This window comes from Strigops habroptila, chromosome 11 (genome assembly GCF_004027225.2).
Source record: "Strigops habroptila isolate Jane chromosome 11, bStrHab1.2.pri, whole genome shotgun sequence".
Lineage (NCBI taxonomy): Eukaryota > Metazoa > Chordata > Aves > Psittaciformes > Psittacidae > Strigops > Strigops habroptila.
The window spans coordinates 5,290,380-5,310,558 of NC_046360.1; the positions used below are offsets into that span (position 1 = coordinate 5,290,380).

A 20,179-nucleotide genomic window follows, 5' to 3' on the forward strand; every position below is an offset into this window, starting at 1 on the left:
AGTCCCAAGCAAGAACTACAAAAAAAACCCAACACTCAAACAAAAAACCCCACCAAAACCGGCCCTATGATCGCCCCTTGCTATAATGCAAATAATTTGAAGAGTTTACACTAATCACAACCAAATTTTAAGATAGGAAACACTCTGTGAAAACAATATTTCCTGCTAGTTTAAACTTCCTTTGACTATTAGGATGGAATAACATTTTTTTTGTGAAATGTACATGGTAGAATCAGCAATGCACTCCAAGATACAGGCACAGCTTTTCCAAAAGCATTTTTGGCTTGCATTATAATAAAACTTATTAAAATCATGGCAAAATGCTCTGAAAAGGAAAAACAGCCGTTAGGTTGTGAAGAGAGGCTGCTGTGACCTACCTGTTTTCAGAGGCAGCAGATTTCCTCTGGCAAACAATAACAGCTGGTGCGTATTTCCCGGTATAATCCACGCTCTCTCTGATGTCCCACAAGTACGGGCTGCTGGCTCTTACACTGAAAACGTTCACCCCTTTCTTCACCTTTGCCCTAGGATGAACAAGAGGATATTTCACCAATTAGATACAGAATGTCAGCTCAATCTGTTACTTATTTCCTCATTATTTTCTCATTACTGCCCCACAGAAAATGCTACCACTCATTAGAGTTCAACAGTGTTACAAGGAAAAGAGATGAGAGAATTAATTAAGAATTCCATATTTTGAAGAAATGTTATCAAGATAGAAATCTTATTGAACTACAGTAATTACAGCTTTAGTCATAGCTAAATTATGGAGTAGATTGGTTCTGGAGCACGCTCCTCACTCCTGTGCTTCCATTATCCACACTGTGCACACCATTGGACATGTTATGGCTCTCCCTTAACTAGAAGTTATTGTATTGGAGAGGGAAGTACCATTTTTATGACAAAAGAAGTCAGGTTGTTGCTGGGGCTTAAACCTGGAGTGAGGAGCCATTGCTAGGTCTCACATTACAAGCAAAATCTACTTTTTCTTCTCCCCCTCCCCAGATTACTCGAAGATGACATTTCATATCTTTGCTCCATCTTTCATTATCTGAGTCCACAACATCTTCATTTTCTTTTAATACTGTTGGGTTTAACTGTTCTATCAGCCCTGATCCTAAAAATATGCAGAAATATTCTGATTTTTTCCAAAAATGACTGGTTTCCTCAGAAGTGTGTTTTCTATGGATGAGGTTAAACAACAGGAAAAGCTGTGTGACAAAATGTTACAGTCATGACAACTGAACTGACTCCAACTGAGAAGTATTTTCTGGTTCTCTTGTGTTAGCATAGTGCTTCTGGGTTCAAATAACCAGTGGAAAAGATGAACTATATATATACATATATATATATTTAAATGTGTTTTACTTACTCTCAGCAGGTGTTGCATTCCTTAATTGTTTTCCTCCCTCTCCCTTTCTTTAACTAAATATCTAAATATATATCTTAAGGCACGACTGAATTAGTCCACAGCTATCTATCACTGGCCAACTTACAGAATTAGGAGAGTTTCTGGTGGTGTTAACTTTTGGGTTGTGAATGTGTTTACAAAAACAAAAAGTCCATTGTGGTCAAACAGCCTCACATATGAGCTGTCAGGAAATGACAGTTTAATTATATTTGCTTAAAATCTCATACACAAAATCCATTCGTTGTTATGGCAAGTTCTCAATTCTGGGCAAAAAAACAAGAAGGTATGTGATTTTTTTGTATAAACAGCTGCTGCCATGCAGAGATGCTAATATCAGTAAAACAAGCGCTATCAGCTCTGCCTCCGCACGAAATTACTTCTGAAATCTTTGAAGGACAACATCCACACAGATGTTTTCAGAATAAAAAGCCAAAGGATTCCTTTCAACCATCTTGGACAAAAAGGGTTATATCTCATTTCTTCTACCACTAACTCAATAACGGTGGCGGTAATTTCCTTCGCACACCTGGAGGGATTAATACATGAAGGCTGCCAATTTCTGCTCAAGTTCCGCTATGCTGATTTCACAAAATGTACTTGAAGCAGGTGCAGTTACTGCTCGTACACCACAAACATCCCTCAGGACCAGATCAATGGTTAAAGAAGAGTGGAAATTAAACTGCATTCCTGGCACCTTGGAGAAAGAGAGGGTGACAGAAAAAGGCCGGGCCATCCGGGTGAAACGCTTTTTGGTACAAGTCTTTTGCTATTCCCAGTGACCAGCATCTGGCGCCGCCTTTCTATCCACCTCAAGAAAGGTGTGAACCAAGACCAACGACAGAAAAATCATTCCCATTCACAGGCAAATGAGGGTGGCTCAGATCTTTGCAAATTAAGCTGGCCATGATTAGCAAACTCATACCCATCCTTCAAGCTGTCTAATGTGGTCGCTGTCTCTCCAACAGTTGATCATGGCTGATGAGAAGGCGCCATGTAGGATTTGTGTCACCTAGCTGGGCTTATGTGTTTGAGAAGGCAGCTGTCTCAACGGAGCCAAGTCACTGTGCTGAGCTCTAGCACAGGACAGCAAACAAATTGCTCGCAGCCAGGGATGGGTTGCAAGAGAGCAGCTGATTTCGTTTCACAAAGCCATACATGCCTGGAGCTCATCCTGTAGCGTTGGCCCTTCAGGTTTTGTCTGGGACACCAGCTGGCTGGTGAGAAATAACAGCATTACAGCACGTGTGCTGCTAAGCGCCACGGTCCCAGACAAAGATATTTGTCCCTTTAATTCTCCTGGGCAAGACTTCAGGGCAGGAGGGGGTAAAGAGTACATGTCCTAGAAAACCCAAGCAGGCAGAAGCCCTACATAAAAGTAACCATTTTCCCAGGACTGAAGGTTAAGAGCAACTAGTATATTACAATTCCGACCTAAAAACACACAGCAGGTTATATTGACTATACAACAGTTATGTCTTTATATGTTTTATTAACAAAACTGGTGGGGAATCAAGAAAAAAGCAGCCTTAGACCACAGCACTGTCTACCCTGCTCTGCTGGCACATATGCAGTAGGTTTACTGTGATAGAAAGCTGTGCAGGGTCTCAGTACTGCTACGCAGACAACCACACACTGAAAATTTAGGAAATTTCTCACTTAGGCTTTAAAAAGCATTAAAAATAAGTGTACAAACAGAGACACATAACTGATACCATCCTCCTATTTTCTGTCTGGATTTCTTTAAATGCTAGAGTGATGAGGTAAACCAGAAAAGAGGACACAAAGTCGGTTAGACAAGCTGAGTTTGTTTATCCCTGACATTCACTCTATCCACAACAAACTCCCATCCTGCGCTGATTTCTGATGTTTCCAAACAAATGCAGATCCTTGTATATACTCCTTGGGGTAACTGCAGTCTATGGATCAGGATTTCTTAGAAGAGCTTTTGATAAGATCTAATTTAGTCATCTATTAAAAGCCCCAAACCCCTAATTTTCTTGAAAACAGTAATGTGACAAGATTGTTATTTTCTACAGAATTAAGAGGTTAGGAACTGTTTTTGAAGAATCAGTTAAACATACTTCTATAATTAGCACAAAAGCTTCAATTCCACGATCCCAGGAAATCCTTTTTCCTTTACCGTACATCGAAGCTGTGTTGGCCACTGTTGAGGAATGGAAAAGTTTTATTTACATCAACTACAATGGCAGGAGCACCTCACGATTACCGAAGAATGCCCTGGATGAAACAGGGTTAGTAATAACTGAAGGTATGTTATTTGTCAACAGGTAAAACTGAAGATCCTCGAGGTGCAAACACTATGGCTGCTGACAAGGCTCAACTACTTCTTGCAAATCTGCTTTATTGAACTGCCTGGCTGTCACAGGGTAAGCTGCATCTTTGACCCTTCAGCTGCTCCAGAGTGCTCCTGTGGCAGCCAGCCCCTCGGTTCAGCCACAGTTCAGCCTACTGAGGTTTCTCAACTGCAATACACCAAGAGGCGTACGCCAAAGCCTTTTCATACATTTGCTCAGTTAACGGGCTAAGTACAACAGATTGTACCTTTGCTTAAAACACTGTGCCTGGGTCAATAGTGAAGTTGTTCGAGTATTTTGTGCCCATCACTTCACTTTGGGCCAGATTCTACTTTGGAAAAGAGGAGAAAAGAAAGGACTTATTAAATATCTCAATCGTGGTTGGGTTTTTCAAACAAGGAGCCGATCCAAGTGAACACTTCCATCGTTATTTCTAGAAGCTGTTATTTACCCCTGGATCACTGCTCACAGTGCAGCACATCAGTTACTAGACTCATAAGTAGCTCATCCCTTGCACCAAATCAATCATGGCAAACAAAGCACTTGGGAGTCTTCAGTCCCTGAAAACCCGTCAGTGCTGACAGAGTACAAATCAAGGAAGGGAGAAAGAAAAAGAACATAGAAGGAACTCCTAGAATCAATACATCACACCTGAAATCAAGGAAATACATTTCCTAAGTGCATAAACATAGTGATTCCCAATTCTATCCCAGGACCCACTAAACACTATGTTTACTCTGATGATAAAAGAGGCTTCAACACAACCAATTAAGATGCAGGCAATGTCCTCTCTCATTTATCAAAGTGTCTGGTTTAGCATCTCCCAGGTTTTGCAGTTTACAACCAGCCAGCGCTCAGCTTTCAGCCCATGTCATTACTGCAGGCTGGTAATGGCTGTGAAATCGTTACTTAAGTGTTGTATAAAGTGGAACAGCTGGCTGGTGAGAAATAACAGCATTACAGCACGTGTGCTGCTAAGCGCCACAGTACAATGTCAACAGAGTGTATGGTTTGAACACCGCAGGGAAGGCAAAGAGAGAGAGAGAGAGAGCACAAGTGCAAATTCACCCTCAGGATGTGCAAGAGATCAAAAGGAAGGAGGGTGCAGACCCGCAGATAGCCTGCCCCAGGCAGGGCTCCCCATGCCGCGTTCTACTCCTAACAATGTCCTGCATGCAGCATACAAATACCACCCATCCCTGCATTCCAAAGCGAAGTGCAAATAAAAAGGAATCTAACCCCTAAACAGCTCCAACTGAAGATGTTTTAGACCCATGACACTGCATCTAGTTTTTTATTGCTGTGAGCGCTGAGGGCAAAGATCTGTGGGAACCTTTCATGCTCCTTCCAAGCAAGGGAGCTCCTTTCAACAACAAAGGAATGACAAGCAAAGGGAGGCTGTTAACACAGGTGCTACCACAGTTATCATCTTGTTACCAGTGGTGACTAGAAGGTGCTAGATTGTATGCAGAGGGGTGGGCATATTTTTGAGAGCTTCCAGGCATGTAACAGGCATGGCAGTGGACTCTGAATTTGCCTTGTCACCGCATCTCCCCAAAGCACCTCAGAAATAACTTGAGGAGGTTTCTATTTCAGTATATCTTTAGTGCTTTTTCCTACCCAGAGCCTAATCTTAACCCTGCAATGGAGAGACACCACAGCAGTGTTTATCTGTACAGGATGGCAGTCTTCCCTTCACTAACATTCCTCATCTTTGGACGGCAGTGACAAGAGTGAGAGAGGCTCTTCCCCCACCAGTCCATTGCAAAAGAAAGACAAGTAAAATGTGATAGAAAACAGACCTGACCAGAGCTCTTCGTGTCGTAATCGGGTCTGTTTCCATCCACTGGAAAGTCTAATGTACTGATCTACGACAGCAGCAAAGCACTCCCTCCAAGAAACCTGGAAAGTATTCATGGTCCCAACCTGCTGCAGGTGGAAACATCCAGTCTGTGTTTCCTGGAGCTCCCCTGATGGTTGCTTTGAAGAAGCTGAAGAGCTACAACAGCCATCCTCCAGACTGAGCCAACAGACCTCATCAGGGTTTTTCTAAAGACCAGAATTAAATACCATAGCTTGAGAATCAGGCAGTAGGGAAATGGATGCTCCCATGGGCTCTCAAATGTAAACAGCATGACTAAGCAGCTGATCTATTCAAAGGATTCCCAGATAGCTGTCTCTGGCTCAGTAAGAGCAGAATGATCACTGTCTCAAAAGCTAACGCTTTGAGTATATTAAGAGTCATCCTCTGCAGTATCTTGAGGTCACTTTGTTGCTGCATGTTGCATAAATGAGACCATCTTGACACCACAACACTTCACTGAGACATTTGCATCCTGAAGTTTCACTCCCTGCAAACAATCTCAGTTTGTAAATGCCAGAAAAGCTAGCAAACTAATGAATAGCACTGGAGTAAGAATTGAACATGTTAGCTAGAGAGCACACCAGACATAACAAAAGTAAAAGAGCAGCCAAGCTTCCTAGTAAGAGCAAAAACCAGCGGTAATCCAGTGGTCAGCAGGCCCTTACTTGGGGCAGACTCTCCACTTGTTTGAGAAGTCCTTGGTAGATTGGAGCTTCTTGGTATTAGAAGCCATCACTTCTTCCACCTCAGCTAGTGCTGGAACAAGTGCTACTGGGGGGCAGTGGGTCTTGTAGCAAATGAGGAATCAGAGTAAATGCTTTTATCAGCAGTGTCCCAGTCATTTCCTTTTGCAAAAGCCTTCTTATCCTATTGACTTCCACCAGAGCTGACCAAATTAACCGCTCCGCAGTGCAAGGAGGATTGGTTGGAATTTGCTTTCCCAGCATTTCCACTTTTAATTTTACGTACATTAGGGTGATGCTAAATTCAAACACTTTATGGACATACTCTTCTTTTGCCTCCCTCTGCAGTTTCACTGCTTTTTATGGCTGAAGCTAATATAGGACAGAATTTGAGCCTGAAAGAGATTTATCTCTTTGAACATCAGTCAAAAATAAAATGTGTCTGTCATTGAGAAAACCGGCAGAACTCAGCCTGGTTTTGTTAGACTTAAGGCTTATTTGCAGCAAGCAGATGAAAACCAAGTGTACAAAGGCTTTCTGGATTTGTATCTATCATAAACCCCTGAAGAAATAAAGATCATTAACAGGAACGTATCTTCATATTTGAAACTCTTTCAATAGAAGGAATTGTAGTTGAGAAAAGCCCATTTAAACAAACTGGTTTAGAACTGACTAAACAAAATTAACCAGATGATCTTTCAGGTCCCTTCCAACCTAAACCATTCTATGATTCTAAAATGGCAGGTTTCTCCGTGCAACAGGAATGACCTATCACAAAATAAAGTCATGTAGTGAGACAATTCAAACTAACCATCCGAATGCCCAGCTTTTAATATCATCATCAACACTAGCATGGCTTATAAAAGGTAGGATTTGGATGCTAGGGTTTAATGCGCAGAGCTGGCTTCTGTAAGGCTTTTTTTGTTTTGTTTTCCCCATTGAATACTTGCTGTACAAACCAGTGTTGTCAGTTGTTTTAAGAGAAGATGCTTCGAAGTTTCTTCAGATTACACTAATAGTTTCACTGATTGAAAATCCACAGCAGAAGAGAATCGGGAGTCCCTGAGATACTGATGGAGTTGGAATAATTTATGGAGAGCGGTCTAGCACAACATAAGCTATTTAAAGCTGTATAATATACCCACAAACTCTTATTAAGGTCTGTGGTTTTCAGCCCTGTGAGACAGCAACCAGTTATCATTATGCATCACCATGAAAGCAGATTAAAATTAAATCAATCTGTTTATCTATGGGCTTGCAATGCACCTTTTCCAAAGCATAACATGTTCTCCATCTAATTAACATTTCAGGAGGAAAAACCATTCCACCCAGACACTAAACCAACCTCATTCAAATGGAGAGAGTACAGAAATACAGCCCAGGTGGATTTATAACAAAATTTAATTAGCGAAAGGGCACAAGACCTATTTAAGCTTCAAAAGTGGAATTGTGCATACCAGGAGTTAAATAAAATAGATGCCTTTGTAATATCTCTCTCTCAGATTTGCCTCAATTGCCTATTGTGCTTACAGTTTATGTGCATGCACGCAGTTGCATATATATGTATACATGGATGCATTACACACAGATTTAGATTTTATTCCTGTGGCTTTGAAAAAGAAAGTCCTTATGAAAAACATGGTTTGCAAGATGTAAAATGCACACGTCTCTGGAGAATTAAAAGGAAAGAATGCATACAAATCAATTTAAAGCAGAAACAAACACAGAATTTGTAATTCTGACCTCTGTTCACTTACTAAACAAGCCGTGAGAGGGCCCAATCCTCAGCAGGATCCAGAACCCTTCGTGGCCTGCAGAACTGCATCTTCTTGTTTTAGAAAGACCCTGAGTTAGAGCTCAGGAAGCCAACCTTGGGAGTTATATGGGTAATAAGAACAGCACTGTGCCTACCCAGGGACCCAGCAGCAGTCATCCTGGGACTCTCAACATGAAGGGAAGTCAGAAACAGGTCTTTCATCAATGCTGTGTCTGTGTCAGCCAGCAGCCTGGGTGGTACACCCTCCTAATTTCGTCACATGGACTGTACGTGATGCCAAAGTGTCAAAGTGCCAAGTGGCAAAGCAGTGAAGAAGAGGAAAACAGCAGCATTATAACCTGAAGTGGCACTACAGAAACACATGCTACTAGCAGGCAAAATCTCAGTAACATGACAGGTAAGACACCACTGTTCCAACCGACATGGTTACTGTTTGCTTTGTTCTAAGGAGGTATTATTGTGTTAAGGGACAGGCGGGTACTCCTGCACATAGCCGCAATCTCAACAGGAGTTATGAAACAAGCACAGAGATGCTTAAGAGGAAATACGGTCACAAGATTGGTAGCTGGAGGTCAAGGTGAAGAGCTAACCCATCATCTCTTTTTACCCCAAACTACTCAGCAAAGGCAGTGCTGTGACCTAACACCGACTTGCTGTCACCTCTCCCAGCTGCCAGGCATTTTTTCCTACAGGAATGAATAATTTGGCAATAATGAGCAACAATACTAAACAAAGCAAAATATTTATGTATTCAAGGGTGTGAAGGAAGGTGTTTGCTTACTGCAATGAAAGACAAAGACAAATAGTGCTGCCTGCTGATTTAAAGTGGTTGGGAGCCCTGTGGACTCTTTCCAGCTACTGCTTCCAAATTAAATGCAAAAATATGATGCAGGGTCTGAAATGTATCTTTCTAAAGTGCTTTTAAAAAGAAAACCATGCAACACATCCCTTTGGTCCCTTCCTGACCAAACATCAGCAAATTCACTAACAGCACAGCCTGCGCAACCAGCAATTTTTTAAAATTAGACTTAGATTTAAGAAAGGGTTGAAAAACAAAGGCCAGTACTGGGGCTCTGTGCAGAGAAAATAAAGTGCCATTTGCCCTGTTTCACAGATGAAAAACATGGTAGGAAACAGCTGCCACACTTCAAGCATGTGAGAGAAGTTGGTTGTGAGCAACCCCCAGAGAACCATCTAGACTACAAGATGAGGGTAATGAAGGTTTCCCCAGTTACCCTTTGCAGATGGAGTAAAACAGAACATAGAACAATGAAACAGGTTTTTAAGTGCTGTAGGGACTTTTATAAGTGGGTGTATGTGTACATGTATTTTTATGCTGAATGGACAAGCAAGAATTGGAGAAATTCTTCTGGATTTACTTAAATTGGCTGAGAACATTAGATCAGTGAACAAAGCCAACAAGGCTGGTGAACCGTGCAGTACAAGCCTTCCAAAACAAAGAGTTGCAGAAATCGGAATAGAGCTATATATTCCCGACATATACCAAGAAGCACTCTTGGTGAAGGGTTTGCTCCTTGGAGGTGATCTGAAAAAGGTTCTTTGCCAGAAAGTTTATTTCAAACTCCATAAGCAGGACGCTGCTGAGGTATTTCAAAATCACATCCTAATGCAAAATGAAATGGCAGTATCACTGAGCAACAGAAGCGAATATTACCTTGACAGTGCTAACAAAGACCGATCAGTGAAAATGAGTTAGCACTGTTCCCTAGCAACTTCTCGCAGCTGCAGATAAAATCATTTTCTGGACATCACAGAAATTGTGAATACTTAGTTCTCTTACACAGGAATTCTCTCATCCATTGCCTATACGCAGCCCTCTCCAGGAGGTAACACAGGACCAATTTACAGCAAGCTGCACCATTACATTCACTTGTCCAAAAATTTAGTAAAAGACCCATGGGTCCATATGGACTGTGTTTGTCCTTCATTCAATGACATGCATGTCAGATGTTCAAAGAATAGCATCAGAGACACAGAAACACAACATCTGACAGTCTTTGCTGCAAAAATCCGGAGCCTGCAAACCCTTTTTCACAAAGGTATTTCCTCACCCCTGGGAGCAATTCCACTGCTTCCTGATGACATTACTTAAGGTTTACAGAATCAAGTCTATAGTAAAGAAAATCTAAGGAAGTGCATAAATAAAAGGTTCAGATTCTTTAATGGAGAAAAAAGCACTGCTCCAAAGAGTTGCTATTGGCATAAAATAGATATTCACTAAGCAATTCAACAGCAATCTCTGGTTTATACACAGAATCTCGAGCTGAACGCTATACTCCTATGCTGACATATTTAACCACCTTTCTGTCATCTGCACAAGTGGCTACCAAAGCAACATTTGCTAAATAGCAGCAAGTTCTGCTGCTGGCAAACCCTAATAGCTCAGTGAAGCCACTGATGCAGAAGGGAGTTCAATTAATACAAAAATGACGCTGCCCAAAATTATTCTGTGTCCTTAATGTAGGGTACATGCAACGCTGCCCGTGTCCAGCTGCAGCAGTTAACCCTCGTGCCTGTCAGAGTGCACATATGGTTATGGCTTTAATATTGGAAGAGCCATAGAAGAGGGCCTGGCTGATCCAAGCAAGCGGAAGCAGAGAGCACTTGGAATTACACAAAAACCTCCCTGTCGATTGCTCTCCAAGACAAAGCTATTTTGCAAGGAACACAAAGGCAGCTGGTAATCCTCTCCACACAGAAATCCTGAAAAACCAATAATTTCATCTCCTCTCAGCCTCAAATTTCATGCATATGCTTGGACTGTTTTATTGTATTTATGAGTTTTAATATCAGAAAGATAAGAAGGAGTTAGAGACTTCTCGTGACAGCATACAATTGTTATAACTACCCTACAGTGGAATTCAAATGTGTGAGAACCTCCTAACGCCCACCAATTGGTGGTCAAAGTTAAATATCATAAAACAGAATATGGGAACTTGGAATACAGACTGACCAAGAATTATAAACCTCTATAGCTTTAGACACCAGATTTAATGTGTCACAATTTTTGGAAGCAGACTGTTCTTTTGAAAATAGAGGGGGTTTAAAAAAGTTTTAGTGAACTGAGATACAGGAATCATACTTGTGGCAATAACATTTTTTCCTTCTGCAGCAAAAGCCGAGAAACAATCAGCCAAAAACATTAACACTCTAAATCACTTGCCACTTTTTAGGCAGAGGTGACCATAAGGCAGTTGATTTTGAAAGTAAAAAGTTGTGTCCTTGCCTACCAGCTGGTAAGAGAAAACCTGCTAAGAAATACGAGCTTTTATCAGGCAACAAAAGCATCAACACACTGGATGAAATGGCTAGATGATGAAGCACTGAGAGTGATGGAGTACACAGAGGCTGGAGAAATCATGATGGAGAGAGAAAAATTGCAGAAAGGGAGCCCACAAAAATAACTTAAACTGTAAGTTTATCAGACATTGACTTTCCCTCATTCTTTAAACTACAAGAAATGTGAGCTATCGTTTCAGGAATCCCCATGCCCCTGTTACACAGTAAGGATTTTACAACACAGCATAACACTACCATTCAGCTTGGAAACCCACACAGTTGTAGTAAGGAGGAAATTAATAGCCTGCCCAGGGATTAAGGCATTGCTCGGACCCAGTAAAATACCAGCACCTGTTTACTGAGCTTTGCCTCGCATCAATTAACTCCTTTTGCTCTTGCCACATGGATGTGTACTCACAAACTCAAACCTGTTTGTGGGGGTTTGACAGTGTTGATAGACTTATGGTCACAATTAACATTCCAATCAGATTCTCTTTTCAGCCTCACACAGCAGTGCTCTCCTGACTGTGCACTGAAGCAAGTCTGGGCCATGCACTGTCACCTCCGAGCCTGGGTCTGCAGACCAGACGGGAGCCACAGCACACTCCAGGTACACCTCTGGTCACACCTCAGCAAGCACACGTCAGCAGCATGAATGCATCTAGTGCTGGTGTAGACCTGGCATCCAAGCTCAAGCCACTTGCTGTTCTGGTGTGGGGCTGATGCAACCCTCAAGCATGCTGAGATGCTGCAGTTTGCCTGTCTGAGTCACAGCAGACCCTGCAGGCCTTCCTGTGGCTTCAGCACCAAGGATACAATTCACTCCTTTCACACATGCCATGCACTGCCTTTAGCACCAGAGTCTTTAAGGGAGCCTCTGAGTGCTGTCCATAATGCAAGAGGAGACTATGTACAGAGTGAAATGATATAGAGCACACCATGTCTATGCTATAGAAGACTCAATGGCTGTACCTACTGCTGTCCCAGCCTGGTTCCGTGGTTTGCTGTTCCTTTAGCTGATGGAGTGTGTTTGGTGACCTCATCATCTGGTTTAGCTTAACTGGAGAGGAATCTAACTTGCGAACTTCACAACTGCTCTGTATTATGAATCAAAGCACAGTAGGCGAGGACAAATAAGAGATTCTGAAAGTACATTTAGGATGCAAACTGAACAGTAATGTTTACATTCCAACTGACACTGCAGGATGGAAGAGAGAAAAATCTGCCACCAAAAACTGGATGTGACTGAGTATCATCCTTTAAAAAACCTCAGCTTTCCAAATCAGATGTCGCTAGCAGCAGAGGCCTCTCTGGTGGTGAATACCCCACCCTCCCTTTCTGAGCCATGGTCTTTTTTTGAAGCTGTGTCTTCATAGTAACTGCTTTGAGACATTCAGAATGTTCTATTCCCATGAAAGGCACTGCAGAATTCACAACCCAGCTCTATGACCCACTGAAATACCACAGGCAACTGAGGTTGGCAGAATAAAATACGCGTTGGTATTTTGATAACTGGGTTAAATTTCACAGTATTGAAAAACCTGCAAAACCTACTTGTGCATTCTAACGCAACAGACAGAAGTTAACAGCAGATAAAGACCCACAAATGACAGTGGGGCAACAGAGCCATGCTGATTTGAAAGGAAAGTAGCCTCATCCATAGGAACCCTGGTACAACATTATTCTCTGAAGATTTCTAGTACAAGAGCAGAGCTGCCCCATCCACACTCAGCTTTTAGATCAAGGTATTTTATCATGGTTTAACCTCAGCTGACAACTCAGCCCCACTCAGCCCATCACTCACTCCCCCACAGTGGGATGGGGGAGAGAACTGGAAAAGGAAGAAAGCTCATGGGTTGAAATAAAGGCAACTTAATAGGTAAAGCAAAAGCTGCACGCAAGCAAAGCAAAGCAAGGAAATTCCTTCACCCCTTCCCATGGGCAGGCAGGTGTTCAGCCATCTCCAGGAAGGCTCCATCACCTGTAATGGTAATTTGGGAAGACAAACACCATCACTCCAAACGACCCTCCCTTCCTTCTTCTTCCCCAGATTTACATGCTGAGCAGTCCTATGGTCTGGAACATCCCTGGGGTCAGTTAGGGTTAGCTGTCCTGGCTGTGTCCCCCCCCAGCTCCTTGTGTCTCCCCATCCTGCTCACTGGTGGGGTGGGGTGAGAGGCAGAAAAGGCCTTGGCTCTGTGTAAGTGCTGCTCAGCAGTAACAAAAACATCCCTGTGTGATCAACTGTTTCCAGCACAAACCCCAAACACAGCCTCATGCCAGCTACTATGAAGAAATCAATTCTACACGAGCCCAAACCAGCACACATTTCTAAGCAACCGGTGAAAAGTCAAGTCACAGATTCCACTCTCACCTTTTAGATTGCTTTAGGGATTTTTTTTGTTTTTAATGAGTTTAAGACAAGGGAGAGGCAGACATCTGTTTCATAAAAAACATTTTTCAATCCATAGCTGGAATTTCTCCTGCACAAATTGTGCACACAGTGCTGTTCTGAGAATCACACTGTTCCATTCCCAAATTGCAGAGAGGTAAATGATGAATCAATAAACACGGCAATGAAGAATTCAGTCCACAGTTTGTTCAACTGCATTGAAATTAGCACTTCATGAGCTATTTTGCACACAGATTCTTTATACAGAAAAGTTTTCTTTGAAGACCTATTTCAAGCCCACGATAAAGGTAGCTCTGTGCGCGTCACACTCTACTGCATGTCCCTTTGAACAACTGCCTGCACAACTCGAGGCAGTTTGTAGAGACTAATTAAACAGCAGTCCCTGCCATCATGGGTCCTGCTGCGAGGACACTGGTGATGCCACGACACACGTGCCGCAAGCAAAAGGCACAGTTGAAGCATCAAAATAACCATGCATGCCAAAGGGGCAGAGGGAGGGAATGACAGTCGGTTCAAGCATTTAAATCTATTCTTTTATCAGTGTGTGGTCGTGAGGGTGTAGAAAGAGCCCTGAGACCAGGGACTCCGAGGTGACTATGCAGAGTTGCAGGTCAGTGTGGGGCTGGCGAAACAAAGATGTAGCACAGACGGTTATAAAAAGACAGTTATAAAAACCACTCCTTCTGTGGTTACAAAGGTTCCCTTGGAACTGCCTTTCTCAGCCAGGAAATATGGGAAAACCAGTATAATATGTTATTAAAAAAGCCCAACCTTTCCTGTTGGCTGAAGTGCTGGCTGCTGATAACAGATTGATGAAAAAAGATCTCTGGTTTTCTGTTGATGTATTGCTTTTGCTTAAGAGATAGGGAACAAATGTATTAAAAAAGAAAGATGCCAGGGGTAAATATTTTAGCAATTTCAGTCACAAACCTGTCGTATTATAAGGATTACAGTCCATTAGGACTGTATAAAATACATGGCAAAGCTTGTAATGCAGCTATATCTCAATGACAAAAACCTCTTATTGTGTTTTAGAAATTACTAATATTGAAAACATTATCAAGAGCTACTTGTTGTAACAGGGCTAGTTTGGGGAAAGATGGCATAAATGCACCACTCACCACATGTAGCATCTCACTCCGCCCCATCCGTGGGGATGAGGAGCCTGTGAGTAGCCTCCTTGGGAAAGGGTGTTTCCTGAGCAAAAAGCCCTGATGTCGTATTTGTTTTAGAAGTTCCTTGCTCTAATGTTGAAAACAGATGTTGGTACCAGCTAGAACAGCAGCTGTCATGGGCACATCAGGTCCCTCGTGCAAGACCTGGCATGCAGCCCTATTTCTTGCACAGAACCCAGTCAAGTATAGACAGAGTTGTTGGTACAAGGGGCAATAAATAAGTCCCAAGGTTTTGCTAAATAAAGAATTTTTTCCTCTTCCAAAAATATCTGCCTGGAAGTCAGGGAGTGACTGCTGGAGGAGATGTACTAAAACGGTATATGCTAAAAAAAAAATAACATAAAATATAGAAATCTGACAGGCCCTTCTGAAGGCTAATTCGAAGACCTTCCCTCCAGGAAACTGTTTCTGACAGAGCTATCACTATACATATGTATGTACTGCAACAGTGTAGCGGGGATGCTAATTAACTTTCACTCCACCTAGCCAAAAAATACCATTCTGAAGTGAAGAAAAGTCACAAACAGCATCGGAGAGTCAAATACTAGGTAGTGCTGTTAGCAAACCCTACTTGTATCAGCAGGTAGGCAATAGCTCTAGTATATACAGTTAGAATGCATTACCTGATGTCAAATGTTCATTAAGTTTGTCCTTGAAGCAGAGCAAAGTTAGACTGAAATTTGGAAACTGGGTCACTCAGTACGGTATCAGAGGCATTATCATATTTGGTTACGCGTTGACTGATCAGTGCCATAACACTGTCTTGAGATGTGCTCTGCTTGGAATAATGGATTGATTAGAATAGAAGCTAAATGCTACTGATACTGGTGATGCAGGAAAAGACTATTACCTGGTGAAAAACTAAGAGAGCTAAATGCTACATTAGACAAAACAGAAACTCGAAGTAAAATACCATTTAAAGAAACAGAATCCAATTTAAAATGAGATTTTAGCCCATTATTTTAATAATTCATATTCATCTCTCTCAAAGGTAAAAACAAATCTGGTCTTCAAAATTTTATTTGCAATACATACTCCAACTAATGACAGTACAGCAATATGTTAGATTCATATTTTCAGATGTTCATCAATTTCCCAGCACTGCTGAGAAGCACACCTATTTACCCCATGATATAATGGAGTATTTTTAGTTCTGAATAATTGGACTCGAGCAAACAAGAGACAAAAAGAACTAAGAATTCAGAATTTCCTGGATTTCACCCATGCTCAGAGGCCGAGGACACGCACTCCATGTGGATTTTAAAAGCTCTTCTACATGCCCTTTCCAAATTGCCATATCTATGCAAATTGCCGGCTTTCATCTGCACTGATTTGAATCAAATTGGCTCTAAGTCAGTTCAGAATTAATTCGAGCAAGATATTAGAAATGTTCTTCTTACTAGTTTTGTGTTCTGTGAAGTCACTTTGAAAGCAAAGAAGCTCTAAGTCCCATCAGGATATTGTACTTCCGAAGGTCAAAAATGAAGTTTCATCAAGCCAATAGTAACAGAAAGAAAACTCATCAGCCTTAGGTGGGTAGCTCAGAGGTAGGCGGCCTCCCTTTTGACTGACACTGGCTCGGCTCCTGCAACCACTTCACCCTGCAGTCATGACACCGTTTTTTTAATGGCATCATAGCAGAGAACTTCCCCTCAACTGGAACAGGAGAAGGAGAGAAAATGAGCTCTGCTGTCCTCAGCATGCCATGTTCCTGCAACAATACTATCGCTCGCTTTGGGGAGATAGAGAAACTGGGATCACTTCACCATAGCCCACGGTATGCCAAGTAAGTGACTATTACAGTGACATATGGCAGGGTACCAGCAAGGCTCCAAGAAAAAGGACATTTCTGTATTTTATCTTGGAATGAAGTAGGTACAGAAAAAAAAAATATAAAAAAAAATTATATATACATATATATATGATGCCTGGTTTGGGTGAGACCATGCACCAGAAATAGAGAGCAGTTTGCAGCAAGTCTCCTATCCTGTCACACACTTCACAGGAAAAAAGTGAAGTCAGTTGAGTTGGACTATAGCGTTCTGGCGTTTAACATCCAGGAATGGCGTTTTCTTCGAAAGGTGCTACAAGCTAAAACTCCAGTCTTGTCTTTCACAGAAATACACTCCGGAATGAGACACCCAGGATGAATATTCACATTTGCAAACGTGTCTCTCGAATTCAGCTTCTCGTGGGTAAGATCACAGCAGATCATAGATTAGATGGAATCCCCGCAAAGTTTATTCAGTTTTATAGCAACTCTCAAGTTCTGTAATGCATTCACTGTAGTTTTTCAGGGATTATCCAAATCCCATTTCCCTCAACACAGAAAACTACGTTTTTTGTGTGTGTTCTTGCCTGCTCAGAAATTTGCAAGCCTCATTCTCCCTCTTATTCCTAAGGAGCTCTTCATACCATCTCCATTCCATGTTTGTAATTTCTTGCCTCTCTTTTCTGATCTCGTCCTTTTAACATTCACCCAATAAAAACACAATATTTACTTATAACCAAGGAACTTCACAGTCCATTAATTTTTTTCTGGCTTCCTTAACCCTAACCCTTCAGAAATTCTGGCTGTTGCCATCGACACAAACTGGAGCTGCTTCAAAACTGTGCTAGCTTGAGATGAGAAAGCAGCCCCTTGCAAAATAAGCTCTAGGATCAGAAGAACAGAAAACGGCTTTTACTGGAGAGCACTGAATTGTAAATCTGCCATTGCTATTGCTAGAAAACTGCCCATTGATTTCAATAGCCACTGAGGACTGCTCAGGCTCATTGCATGTAAGTTTATTTTAAGACACTGGTGAAACAGCAATATATTGCAAAGCTGTATTGAACCACATGGCTTTGCTCAGCAAGGGCTGTTTGCAAATCAAAGGGTGTAATATACATATTTGCTCCTGTTCTACACAATAAATTATTTACTATGTCTGCATCTCATGTCAAGATTCCTAGACAGGTAGTTAAAAGTATGCGAAATGATTTATTCAAGGTTGGGAACACTTGCAGCATCCATAATGTATCTCAAAACAAGCCATGTTACTTCCAGAACATACTTAATTTTCAGTAGCTGAGACACCTATAAAACTTCTACACAATTTAATAAATCTTCTCAAAACCAGGTGGGTATGGGTGATCTTACAAATTTCCCATGGAAACAGGAGGCACCATTCATTTTTAAGTCCTGAGAGGTACTACATCTATCAGTATTCATAAGGTACTAAAGCTTCTCAAGTTCACTCATCTAAATAAAGATTTTGTACTTTGATTTGCTTTTGTGTAACTACCTTCCCCCCACCCTTGGCTCACCTACTAAACACTCGAATCTATCCTTGTCAATTCTGCAGTTCCCTTCTCAGGAAGGGGTTTCTGGCAGCTCGGTATCTTCAGAGCAACAGTGTGCTTTTAAGGCCTTTGTATTCCATGACCATGTTCACGGGCTGTCTCCAGTTTGCACTCCAGAGAAAAGGACCTTTTCTAAAGCTATTGCTCAATCTTCCCTGCATTGTTACCAGCCCATTAAAGATAGGACTTTGCCATGTAGTTACTAATTACTGCTTATTAAAGATAAGTACAATTTTTGACAATGTACAGTAGTACATAATTTACATAAGATAAAAAGGGGGCACTTAGTATACACAAAGGAATGTTGGAGAGATGGCACTACATCTACTATGAATAAGCATATTATTAATCCAAACTTATTGCCACTCCACTAAATTAATCTTTCCCATTATGAACCTATTTCTAAATTCCGTATCACTAAATAGAGAATCTCTAGTTTTGGATTCTGCTTGAAACAGACTATTTATTAATACCTGAATATAAATAACATCCATGTAAGACTAATTATGTCACATAAATAGAAGGGTTTTGGGATTCCAAGTATATTGGATATATTAGTTTCTTTGTGTTACTGTGATGTATTTGATCAGCTTGAGCCCCACTTAAGCTGAATTGTTATTGAGGTTTCTACTGCAATAACCCCCAGACTATAATTATCAATAAGAGTGCCATTGCTGGCAACATTTTCCTGGTTGCCTCTGTTAAATAGTAACTACATATTTGTACATTTTTCTAAATTATTAGTTAAATCTTTGAAAAGATTTCCCATTTTACAAAGAGATATTGAGATACTGAGAAGTAAAGCACACGTATACAGCTCCTCACCGAATGGGGCCCTATGTGGCTCTGTGACAACCTGAGTAATCAGGCTTATAGCTGTGGAGTCCTTTGTCAGTAACATTCAAGGCCAGAAAGATCTGTACAAATAACTACTCCCAACTTCGCAGCCTCCGCCCTGAGATGTACCTTTTCCATAACACAATTTCAGAAGCTTTTAAGCACAGTGGGGACACACCACCATTAGCAATCAACAGGACCAAAAGCTACAAAGTCACCTGGGTGCTGGAAAGAGCTCTGAAAGCCTTACCCATCAATTAAAAAGAAAAAAAACCACCCCAAGCCCATAATCTAAAAATGCATTCAGGTGCCAAACCCACATCATATCCCTTCCTGAGGCAGGCTGCAGGCTACCCTAAAGACTTCCATTTACAAAGTAAGTGTAAGTGATTGGAACGGAATAAGGTCTCATTTTTTCCCTTAGTGCAACACCATTTTTCTCTTCCTGAGACTGTATTAAGATTTGAGACAATCAGTTCTTTTGGCTTAGTAAGTTCAGTTATCAGCTTCGAGGAAATACATAGCAATTCTGATGCATATCTGAAACGAAGTCCATTTTATTGGGATTGGAATACACATATATTTGTCTTCTCTCATTGTTTATATCTATTTTTTTACTTCAAGCCAATCTTTGCCTATGAACTACAAGATTTAGTGGTAGCTTGCTGAGTTTCCTTTGGCAGCCGGCCAGGTTTTAATTCCCCCAGTCTGCCGATAACATATTCTTCAAAGATAAATCACTGTATCACAGGAGCACGGTACCTAGCCCCTGGTTTTACACTGGCTAAGCGAAAGGGAAGTCCAACATCTGAACAACTTGCTTGTGCTTCATCCTGTAAAATATTGATTGCCAGTAAGAGGAAATAAGAGACAGTGCATTATAAGGTACATGAAACAATTTTCTGTAAATCTCAAACCTTTAAACTGTAATCATTGTGAAGGAAACGTAATGCCTCTCCCAAAGATTTTGAATGCTGCCTCCTCTACTCTGTCACTGGACAAATCTGAATCTAAACGGCTGTTCTCTTAATACCCACAGGATATAAATGGCCCAGCTGA

The 20,179-nt window shown here is 41.4% G+C and overlaps 1 protein-coding gene across 1 annotated transcript in view; it reads right to left on the reverse strand.

Moving 5' to 3' along the window:
- Positions 1 to 20,179, reverse strand: part of TMEM132D (transmembrane protein 132D) — a 242,444-nt gene that overhangs the window by 141,482 nt on the left and 80,783 nt on the right. The window contains exon 3 of the mRNA XM_030501888.1: positions 378 to 524. Coding sequence (XP_030357748.1) covers positions 378 to 524 — 147 coding nt within the window. The remainder of the gene's footprint in view (positions 1 to 377; positions 525 to 20,179) is intronic.